Genomic DNA, 11689 nt, shown 5'->3' on the forward strand with positions numbered 1-11689 from the left:
ATTATTCGAGCCGACGCCGTCGGCACGTGCTTCTCACGTGACTTGATTAGGCAGAGTAGCAATTTGGTGATTTGGTCCTTGAATTTCTGCTAATTTGTAGACCTTACCAGAAAAAAATAAATTTGCATCTCCCACCCTCATAGTACGAAAATTTCAATAACCACCCTCAAAGTGCTCGAATTTATCGCCTTACTGAACGCGGGATGCTTATTGTCTGGAGGAAGGAAAGAAAGCAGACGACCTTGATCGGCTTTTCCGTCGGAATTTTCCGCCGTTGCAGCACTTTCAGCACTCACCGGAGATGAAGAATCGGACGGCGCTGGTTTGGGGTGTAGCGATCGTGTGTTTCGTGGTATTGATGATAGTCACTCCGGCAATTCCCCAGTCGCAAGAATATCACGATTTCGCCGATAAGCGTGAATTTCTTGGTAGTTTGATCTAATTTCGGAGCATTTTTTGTATCAGTACAGTTTATTACTTATAGTTCCTAGCTCACTTCTCCTAAGTTGGATGTTACTCTGTGATTGTTCGGAAGTCTTGCGATAACACTAGGTTTTCCCCTTTTTGGTGTTGCTTCTCCTGCTGCAGTTCACTTCTTTACCTCTGTTCGAAGATTTTCTTGAATATTTCGTATGTATGATTTATATTGTTTCAGTTGTTCGTAGATTCGAATTATGGTTGATTATACCTGTTTCTAAAGTTCTTTCAGGTGTTCAAACTTGTTAAGTAGTGACAAATGTGAAGATTGGTTATTCATGTTCTAGGAGATATTTAGGGATTCTGTAGTAAAGGCCATGGATGTAGATGCACACCAGATATTCTGTTGTTATTCTTTTGCTTGTTATTAAGAATTTTCGATTTTAACTATTTATTTGCTTCTTTTGCTGTGATTTTTCCATTGCAGGAATTCCAAATGCTTTGAATGTGATTTCGAACTTCCCCTTTTTCGTTGTTGGTTTAGTCGGTCTTGTGCTTTGCTATTACGGAAACTACTTTAAGCTGAGGTACAATATATCATTGTTTTCGTTACTGTTGAACTTTGAATTAATTGTTAAAGGTAATGTAACAATGGAACTTAAGTGTGAGAAGCTACATAGTTCAATCATTAGATATACTACCTGCAAAATGAATAATATGGTGCAGATATGGCATATGTATATGGCCAGCTTCGTGAAAATGATGAAATTATCAGCTGCAATTGCAAAAGTATATTATAGCAAACATGCATATATATATATATATATATATAGAAGAACAATTTTTATATTCCCAGGATATTTGATTTATGTGTTACAACAATTTCTAATGGCGGTAGTATGTTTATGTGGCAAAAGTTTGCCAGGTGAGCTTTGGGGTTGGACATTGTTTTTCGTTGGTGTGACAGCAGTCGCATTTGGATCCTCTTACTATCACCTCAAACCTAATGATGCTCGTCTTGTGTGGGACCGCCTGCCGGTGAGCTTCGTGTCTGGCTATATCTTCTTTTATTTTTATTGTTATGTGTGTAACTTCTTTTCAGTTGAAATTTTATATTTGATGATCACAGATGACAGTGGCATTTACATCCATCATTGCTATCTTCATTATTGAAAGAGTAGATGCTCGTAAGGGAACGTTTTCTATTGTTCCCCTCTTCTTGGTAGGCGTAATCAGCATTCTTTATTGGTGGTAAGCCCCCTTTGCCCAGTTTAACCCTTGTTACAATGTAATGGTGCTTATTTACATTGGTAAAGCAGTGTAGTTGTCACCAATTTCCTAAAAGGCAAAATAGCAAAACCTCCGTGTGGTTTGCGAAATTCGCTAAAAAGGCCCCTGTTCTAAAACTTCGTCTATTTGTGGTTCATATAATATTGTAAAAAATATCTCTTCAGTTAGTACTTAATAGAGACTGTAGCAGACACGTTTTAAACTGCGAGTATGATTACACAATCTTAGATTTTGTAATAAGTAGCAACTAGTTTTATTGATACACATGAAAATATCTTTGTAACTTCCTCTCCTGTTATAATTATTGCACTTTAAGCGCGCTACAATTTTCGTTAAGTACTAACGGGTAAGGTATTTTTTGCAACGTTATTTGAACCTCAAATAGGTATAACGACGATTTTAGGACCAGAGGTTTTTTTTCAGCAAATTTTCAAACCACAACGTTATTTTTTGCTATTTTGCCTTCCTAAAATATGAAATCTTGTTATACAATAGGTGCATTTCCAGATAAAATGCAGTTGATGATAGTAAAGCTAGATGACATTTATAATGTTAACAGATCCATGATTCACAAATCTACCGTAAATCCTTTGATCAAAGTATTAATTTTGCAAACTGGAAGCTTATTAAATGGTCGCTGTACCACAGAAGTAGATACTAGATACAAACTGTTAAGGGAATTGCTAACTATAATATAATCACAGTTTTTTCGATGATCTGCGCCCATATGCTGTGGTCCAATTTGTTCCTTGTGTAGCAATCCCTGTGATGGCTATTATATTGCCTCCCATGTACACACATTCTTCATATTGGCTTTGGGCAGCAGGTTTGTACATATTGGAATGCTTTTTGATCTACTTTTGTGAGTTTCTGACTTCCCAAGTAACTTACAGTTTGATTTGCAGGGTTTTATCTTATAGCTAAGATTGAAGAAGCTGCTGACAAGCCTATCTATAATTTGACACATCACATCTTGAGCGGGCACACACTTAAGCATTTATGTGCCGCCATGGTCCCTGTGTTCTTAACTCTCATGCTTGCGAAAAGAGAGATTGCTGAAGAAAGGTATTGTTCGTTTCTGCTTATGCTCTTATCTTACGTATGAACTAGTATTAGATTATTACTTTGTCCATTAGGAGCCCATGCAAACATGAGGCAATTCCGTGACATAACATTTTAAAGAACCACGAGGCTGTCTTTTCCGCTCTAGAAACTCACTTCTTTGAAGAAAAAATGTGAAATTTGATCTTAATAAGAACTCGCATACATAACCCTTGCATAGACACATTTAGCTACTTGACCTAAGCCGGGCATTTGCCAGAAGTGTCTACTTTCTTAGATTTTTTATCATTGTTCTCTCCATCCAGCAAAAATGTGTTTGTTTAGCTAGGTACGAAGACTAAGAAAAAACATACTCTCTTTGTCCCACCTACCATGTCCACATTGTCGTTTCTGTCCGTCTCACATTACATCTTATGTTATTTTTCTTTTTTGGAAAATGATTACACAATTTAATGTCATTTTCAATTTTATAATTTAATTTTAATTAAACTAATTAGTTATCTTAATCTTAATTTATAATTATTTATATTATAAGATAATTATTTTCACTAATATATTGTTAATTATCTACTAATTATACTTATTCTAAATTTTCGTGTCTACGGTATTCCGGATATGCAATGTGGGATGGAGGGAGTAGTATTTTAATATGAAATAAAATTTATGTATGAGTATTTTGGGAAATTCTTTAGGGATTTTATTTCTAATTGATAGGGTACGAGGTAATCGATAGAGGCAAAGTTATATTACGTTTAAAGTAGGGATAAAATTTCAGCGGATAGAAATGTGGTTTTAGCGAACAGACATAAATGAAAACTAAGCATAAATTTGACTGACGGAGGGAGTACGATTTATATTTATCTGCATTTGCACAAGATTGTGCAGCTATTCCGATTACTTTTTGACATAATAATTGTAGAAAAATTAGTAATAGTTAGCCTAATACTAGCAGCAAGAATAACATTGAGAAAACACTTATATCAAGGCAGTAATTGTTACTATATCAGCCCTGTTTCTGCTTTCTAGTCGAAAAAACACTAGCACACACTCGGTTCTTACTTTCCATAATCAGAGGAAGTCTCGAATCTCACACCTTTATTTTGCTTGTTCATCGTATACTTTTACCATTCAAATCAGAATTCATTTCAGTTCAGTTCATTACGAATTTACGATTCATATTGTTCATGGAATAAGATTTGTTTCCCTTTCTTTCTCTCGCATTAGGATCAGTTTACTACGGATATGGAGAATATCACTGTCCAAGGTTAAAGAAAACGGGGCTGACATAGATCGCGTATCGTGTACATATTCCTTGGCTTCTACTGAAGACAACCTGCAGTGACAAGTAAGCACTAACTAGCACTTTTCCTATACGGAAACCATGTACGCTGTATATATAATATCACATATAGGATAGGATCGCTTTTAAAGGACACGTAGACGATATTTTTGAAGTTTTCGACTCTATACATTTCCATTTTATTTCTTTCTTAATGTGAGCTGATAGCAATTTTCTTTGTTGAGTTGAACATAAAAATGTTGCCGTAGTAGGAAGCAGAAAATGTCTGTCACTTTTGGAAACAAAAAGAAACTATTGGTTTTGTGATGTCTTTGGGGCAATACTTATTCACTTATAAATTGTTCAAAATTTGAAACATCTTGCCAATAAGCAGCGTAGCAATAAGATGTGGCAATTTTGGGCTAGTTCAGTTTTTTTTGTGCCAGCCCAATCTAGTTTTATGTCAGGTTTGAAAACATAGGCCCGGGCATGGTTTGGTACAAACTGTGTTGGGCTGGACCAATCTAATTTTGAATTTTTTTTAAAAAAATTTATTTTTCATATTTTTATAAAATAGTTTTATTATTAATGTGTTCATTTATATTATTTTCTCTTATTTAATTATTATTAAATATATATTTTTAAAATATTAAATAAAATCAAACGACAATTTGAGTTACAATAATATCATGTAGAATAATTATATTACTTAATATTATATAATTAATACAAGTGAATGAACTTAAAATGATTTAAAACAATCAATTAAAAAAATTTTAGTGTTCTTTTTGTACTTTTTTTACACATTTTTTTTAAAAAAAAATTAATATATTACACATTTATTTATACAATTTTTTATATCATACATAAAATAAAATAAAATTATTCCATACTATTTCACAAAACAAACACATTTATTAATATAATAATATATAATTTTTTATGTAACTATCAATTATTTTAATAGTATTTTATTAATAATATTTACTATTTTGTTAATTTAAATTTTTTTTAAAAAAAAATATTTAAAATTTATTTAAATCGTCTAAATATCTTAGGAAATATTGATTCTACTATTAATATTTTTCTTCATTAAACATTTTTTTTACTATATATATAATTCTTACTATCTAAACTATCAATATCCAAAAAAATCATAAGCATAAATATATATGTATATATAGGCATTTGATTAAATCAATTTGATTTTTCCCTTAATAGTTGAAAAGTGCAAAATTTTCTATCATTTGAGGGTTTTTTTTTTTTAAAAAAAAATATATATATATATATATACAAATATATTTTGATTTATAAATAATAGTACCTTAAGAAAATCTCTAATTTACCCGTATAGTGAAATGCATGAGAACACATAATCCTTAACAATTTTTAAATAAATAAATTATGATTTTCTAAATTGATAATAAATAAAATTACACAATCCTTACTCATTTTTAGGCCATTATTTTTTTGGATGACACGGGAATCCGCAATCGCTACCCGAAAGTGCGTACTGGGTAAACCCCCGGCCAAATCTAATACCTTGCAAACCAGGCCCGACGGGAAAGTCTATATGGATAATATTGTATGAAATTACTTGTTTGTGTTATAATAATATTTTGAATAAATAATAATCCCCCCGTCGTTCAAATATATGTCCACTTTTTTCTTTGGGTTGTCATCGAAAAATATTCTTTTTTTTTTAAGTAAAAAATTATTCTATTTTTGTACTGTTTTTTACTATAAAAGAAAAAATTAACAATTATCACTCACTTTTATTAAAATTCGTGTCCGGTCAAATGAGCACACATTTGTATGACGGATGGAGTAATATTTTTAAATAGATAATAATATTAATGACATATTTTCTAAATTTTTTCAATAAAATCCATCAATATATTATATAATATTGTTTAGAAAATCAAATAGACATATATAGAATTACATTCAATTAATTAATTATGATTTTCCAAATTCATTAAGATTTAAACAATACTTACTAATTATTAGGCCCTTATTGAGCACTATAAGTACACATGTAAAATTCAATCAAAATTATATAATTCAATATCAATTAAAAGAAATTACTTATAATTTAATTTATAAGTTAAAAATGGAGGCCTTGAAATTTGTCACAATTGCACTATTTTGTATGGCCATGGCATTATCTATGTCACACACAACTCATGGTATGTTTTTATTTTAAATTTTATTATTATTATTATTATTATTATTATTAATCTTTATGACTTGAAAATTTGTTGACGTTACTCTTTGAGTGTGTTCTGAATCTTGACTTTTTATGATTATATATTGTCGGTTAACATATAATTGATTTTAATAATTTAAAGTATATATAATATGATTATAAATAATATTTTGATAGGTTCGACTGATTTTGAAGTAAAAGCTACAATATGTTCGGGGACAAACAGGTACAAATTGTCGGGTTGTACTGACGCTAAATGCAAGAGTTTTTGCACTGGCAAATTTGGATCCAATCTTGTCAACGCTTTCTGTGATTTAGGAGACATTTGTTCGTGTGAATGTAAAAAAGCCTTTTAATATACGGGATTTATATATATACATGAATGAAAGCATATGTAATAAGGTCGTGACTATGTTACTTTAATAATAAGTTAAATAAAAGTATGTTTTATATATATATATTATTGAATTTGTTTCCCTATTTTTCTTTTTTTTTTTATTAATTTGAATAATGAAACAAATATTATAATTTTGTTTCGTTCATATTATGATAGTATAGATAGTAAGAATTATATATACATAGTAAGAATTTATTTTCTTTTTTTTTTTTTTTTAATTTGAGTAATGAAACAAATACTAGAACTTTGTTACATTCAAATCAAACAATTATGTTTTGTTTAATATACATTACCAAAAAAAAATAATTTTATTTAAAAATTACGTTAAATATTATTTTGATTCAAATTTATATTATTTTATACTGTATTTATACTTTTTTTTATGAAATAATTGTTTGATAATTAATACTCCATCCGTCCCACATAATTTGTCCATATTTTCTATTTTCGTCAGTCCTACATAATTTGTCCATTCTTTTTTTGAAATATAATTATACACTTTGATCTCATTTTAAATTTTAAATTTTATAATTTTTTTAATCTTAATTAAATTATTTAGTTATCTTAATCTTAATTCACAATTATTTTTATTATACGATAATTACTTTTACTAATACATTTCTTAATTACTTACTAATCACACTTTACCTAAATTCCCGTATTACAATAATAGGTCCATAATACATGGGACCGAGGGAGTACTGTGTATTTCTTTAGTGAATCATAGCATTATATTGCATAATTAAAAAATCAAAATGAATAGATTCCAGAGACATATATTTTTTAAAATAAAAGAAACCAATTTTTTTTATTTTTTTTAAATCACTCAATATATATATATATATAAGAAATCACACATACACACCACCAAATAAACAAGTTATTTTTTAAAATAAAAATAATATATAAAGGTTATGTTTGGTTTTTGTTTCAAACACAAATTAATATTATTTAATTGTACAATTGTTGTTGATAAAAGTATATTATGATGTATTTCTTTACTATTTTAGTATATAATATTTTTTATTATTTTGTATTAAATGTTACGATTAACTATCGTAAAATATTAAAGTATATATGTTGAGAATCGGATCGATAGACAATGGGTTGGACAAACTTTTAGATCATATCAAATTATTGTTTAAATTAAAATTAAAATTTAAATAAAAAATTCAATTTTAAATCAAAATCAAACAAACGAGATCATGATATTATGGTGTATTTGATATATATATAGATGTTAATGTCATTTTTAATATAATGTAAAAAAATAAAAAATAATATTTGATTTAACATTTTTTAAAAAATCAGTTACAATGTTGACCGATCAAATCAGCATTCAATCAACATATGTATATAAGATAGACATCGTATAATTGATCGCATACGATAATATAATATACAATACATATTTTGACAACACGTGATATAATTTTATGTATAATAATAAATTTTTTATTTTGACATAATAAATATATTTATAGAATACAATACAATATTTTATCAATCCCGTAACTAAGTATTTATTTACTTTTTGCGTATTGATTTTTGAATATTAATTATTATACCAAAACGTATTACAAATTCAGAAAAAATGACAAATATGCTTCTATTAGTGTTTTATAATATTAATATAATGACAATACTTGTACAAAAAAATTATACAAATATAAATATATTTTTTTAAATGTTTTATATAAAAATGCATTGTCTTCCTTCTATGTAATGTACTAATCGAATCAGCATATCATATAAAAGACATACAACATATATTTTTGCGTAACATAGTATATGTTGAGTTATAACATAATATATGTTGTATTGTAAATATGTTATGATAATATATAATATATAATATATAATATATATATATATATTTATTATTTTTATGTGATGCTAATCTGATCAAATCAGGTCATCACCGAATCCGTAGCCAGCGATATCGTGATAAGTTTACTCTCAAGTGAATACTATTCCATGCTTGGGAACAATGAGGTCAACATTGGTCGATTGCACTAATAATATGTGTAAGAATTTTTGTGTAGCCCAAATTGGATCCAACTTTGTCTTCGACTCATTTTGTGATTTCTACGACATATGCACATCTCAATGTAGTAAACCAAACTCTTAATAATTTCCAAGCAATATATATATATATATATATATATACACTATGTTGCTTCAACATTTAGGCTTGGGCTCTATTTGATGTATAATATGTTTAGTAATTACTCCCTATGTCCCTTATCTATGGATTTGTTTGCTTTTCAAGGAGTTTTAGAAATATTAGTATTATATTTGGATGTAGTATAAATAAAAAAAAAATTAAAATAACCTTATTAGTATCATATAAATATAATGATATTTGTGTAGTATATTGTAAGTTGTAAGAATATTTTTAATGTTAATAGAAAGCACATTTACTAATAAATAAAATAAATATTTTATTATTAGACAGAGAGAATATAAAATTACTTTTCATATATGTTTATTATTTTATAACAATAAGTAGACTATATAGAAATAATTCAACAATTTTAAAATTTTTGATAGAAATAGTTCTTAGTACCGTAGTTGCATGCGTGACTTGCGCTGTTAGTGCTACCTAATTCTTTTAGGTTGTAGTTATTTTGTGGATTTTATTATAAATTTTTATTATTTAAATTATTTTTATAAAAATATCAAATCAAACAATGATTTTTTTTTTTTTATATTATATTATAAATTTATTTTATATTTAAAACATCATATCTATCCTCTGTTTGTATCATACCAAACAATTATTTAAATTCAATTTTTACTCAACTCCAACATGTCATTAGGGTACCACGTATATAACTTTGTTATCAAAGTATTATTTTTGTCAAAATTTTTAAATTATGAGATTATTTTCTATAGAAGATTCAAATTACCGTCTTAAAATGATAAAAGAGTCACGTAGTTTCTGATGTTGGGTGTTAGGCCGAGACTGGGTAACTTCGTTACCTAAACCTATCGACCTAAAACCAAATCCGAGAATTTTTCGCGAGTCGAAACTACGCTAATTTTCACCAATAGTCGCTGCAAGAGCACACGCCGTTTTTAAAAAAATGAAACCGATTCACATCCCTCACGACGATCTCACGATCGTACGCCTTGGAGATGAACTTGATCGCCGTGTGGCAATCCCGGCAAATCCGAATGTTCTTGGTGACACGGAGCGCCGTACCCGGCGCCGTGTTGATTAGCCCAAACGCCACGGCTAATTTCTCGCTATGCGACATTAAAGATCGCTCTTTTTCCTCCTCGCTCACGTCGTGCAACGCACAGCTAACGTCCGGCGCATACCCCGACGCCTTCATCTTCTCCGGAAGCCCCTCCAAGAACGCGTTGATTTTGTCCGTCGACGCGTCTCCGGCGAGAAAGAAATGAACTTTCCCGTCGAGCTCGATCCAACTGCATCCCGGGTTCTTCTTAACGTTTTGCGATTTCTGCCGATCCCGCAACTTGTCGACTTCGTCCCACATGCCGGCCTCCGCATACATATTCGAGAGCACGGCGTAGCTCGCGCTGTTCCCGGGTTCGAGATCGAACAACCTTTTAGCCGCCAATTCGGAAATTTCGAGATTACGATGCGATCGCGACGCCGCCAGCAGCGAACCCCAAACCCCCGCCCCGGCCAGCACCGGCATACGGAGGATTAGCTCGTATGCCTCGGATAATCTCCCGGCGCGACCCAAAAGATCCACGACGCAAGCGTAATGCTCGGGGCTTTTCTCAATTAGATACATGGAACTCATCGCGTCGAAATATCTCAACCCGATGTCGACAAGGCCAGAATGGCTGCATCCCGACAACAAAGCGGTGAACGTAATTCCGTCGGGACGAATCCCGGCTTTGATCATCTCCTCGAACATCGTCGCCGCATCTAGTCCGTGTCCGTGCGATGCATATGCGGCGATCATTGTGTTCCAAGCGACTAAATTCTTTGCATCCGGGTTTAACGTATCGAAACACCGCCGCGCCTCCGGTAGACTCCCGCATTTCGCGTACATCCCGACGAGTGCGGTCTGCACCGACGGATGCGAATCGAAACCCTTCTCCCGAGCGAAACAATGAATCTCTCGGCCGCGATCCAGCGCTGCCGATTGGCCACATGCCGGCAAAATGCTTGTAATCGTCACCCAATTCGGCTTCACTTCCGATCCATCCTTGCGCATTTCGTCGAAAATTTGCAGAGCATCTCCGGCGAAACCGTTCTGCGTGTAGCCGGAGATCATGCTCGTCCACGACACGATATTTCGCCACGGCATTTCGTCGAACAGTTTACGGGCAACGCCGACGATGCCGTCTCGCATGTTTCCGGAGATCAAAGCGTTCCATGAAGATATATCTTTCAGAGGCATTTCGTCGAACACCTTGTGGGCCTCCGCAAGCTCGCCGCACTTCACGTACATGTCGATCAACGAAGTCCCGACGTAGATGTCGGAATTCAATCCGTCCTTCATGCTCAAGGCGTGTGCGCTTTTTCCGGAGCTGAGGAAGCTCAAATCCGCCATGGATTTCAATACGAAGGGGTAGGTGAAGTAATCCGCGCGGAAATTAAGAGAATGCATTCGAGAATAGATTCTGAGAGTCTCCTCGGAGTATTTGTACAGAGTGAAGGCGCGAATGATGGAATTGAAGAGGAGAGGAGTTAGGGTTCCGGCGGAATTGAAAATCCGGGCGGCGGAATCGATGTCGCCGGAACTGCCGTACATGGCGACCATTTTGGCGGCCAGGAAAGCGGCGGGGGAGAGTCCGCCGAGGACGAGGCGGGCGTGCAGCTGTTTCCCTTGCCTGAGAAGGCTCTTGCCGGTGAATGACTGGAAGACGGCGGCGTAGGAGCTGGGCTCGACTGGGGCTGGGTGTGGCTTGAGGAGGGGTTTCAAAAGAACGGCCATGGCCGACCTTGGGAGAGCTTGGCCGTCGCATTTCATAGGGATTGGAAATCCCGATTGTGTCCGGCGGGCGGCGGAGCTGCCGGAAGGCGGGAAATGGTCGGAAGCGACGTCGT

At 32.7% G+C, this 11689-nt stretch overlaps 2 protein-coding genes across 2 annotated transcripts; one reads left to right on the forward strand and one right to left on the reverse strand.

Annotated features, from left to right (window-relative positions):
• Positions 1–160: 160 nt before the first annotated feature.
• LOC127261147 (uncharacterized) lies at positions 161–4292 on the forward strand. The gene is made up of 7 exons (XM_051289369.1): positions 161–428; positions 905–1004; positions 1335–1455; positions 1547–1668; positions 2412–2533; positions 2613–2772; positions 3994–4292. Exons 1-7 carry the CDS (start codon positions 302–304, stop codon positions 4109–4111), a joined length of 870 nt encoding a protein of 289 aa, XP_051145326.1. The 5' UTR covers positions 161–301; the 3' UTR covers positions 4112–4292.
• A 5264-nt stretch (positions 4293–9556) lies between these two features.
• Positions 9557–11678, reverse strand: LOC127262110 (pentatricopeptide repeat-containing protein At3g46790, chloroplastic-like). Its single transcript, XM_051290640.1, has one exon. The coding sequence runs from the start codon at positions 11610–11612 to the stop codon at positions 9702–9704; it is 1911 nt and encodes a 636-aa protein (XP_051146597.1). The 5' UTR covers positions 11613–11678; the 3' UTR covers positions 9557–9701.
• Between the last annotated feature and the right edge of the window lie 11 nt (positions 11679–11689).

Source organism: Andrographis paniculata, unplaced genomic scaffold, assembly GCF_009805555.1.
Source record: "Andrographis paniculata isolate CXL003 unplaced genomic scaffold, ASM980555v1 Contig15END, whole genome shotgun sequence".
Classification (NCBI taxonomy): Eukaryota; Viridiplantae; Streptophyta; class Magnoliopsida; order Lamiales; family Acanthaceae; genus Andrographis; species Andrographis paniculata.

Excerpts from the sequence above, each read along its gene's own strand:
- LOC127261147 (XM_051289369.1), top strand. The coding sequence starts at position 302 with ATGAAGAATCGGACGGCGCTGGTTTGGGGTGTAGCGATCGTGTGTTTC. Across the intron at positions 1,456-1,546 it reads TTGTGTGGGACCGCCTGCCG|ATGACAGTGGCATTTACATC; the intron begins GTGAGCTTCGTG and ends TGATGATCACAG. Across the intron at positions 2,534-2,612 it reads ATATTGGCTTTGGGCAGCAG|GGTTTTATCTTATAGCTAAG; the intron begins GTTTGTACATAT and ends TTTGATTTGCAG.
- LOC127262110 (XM_051290640.1), bottom strand. The coding sequence starts at position 11,612 with ATGAAATGCGACGGCCAAGCTCTCCCAAGGTCGGCCATGGCCGTTCTT.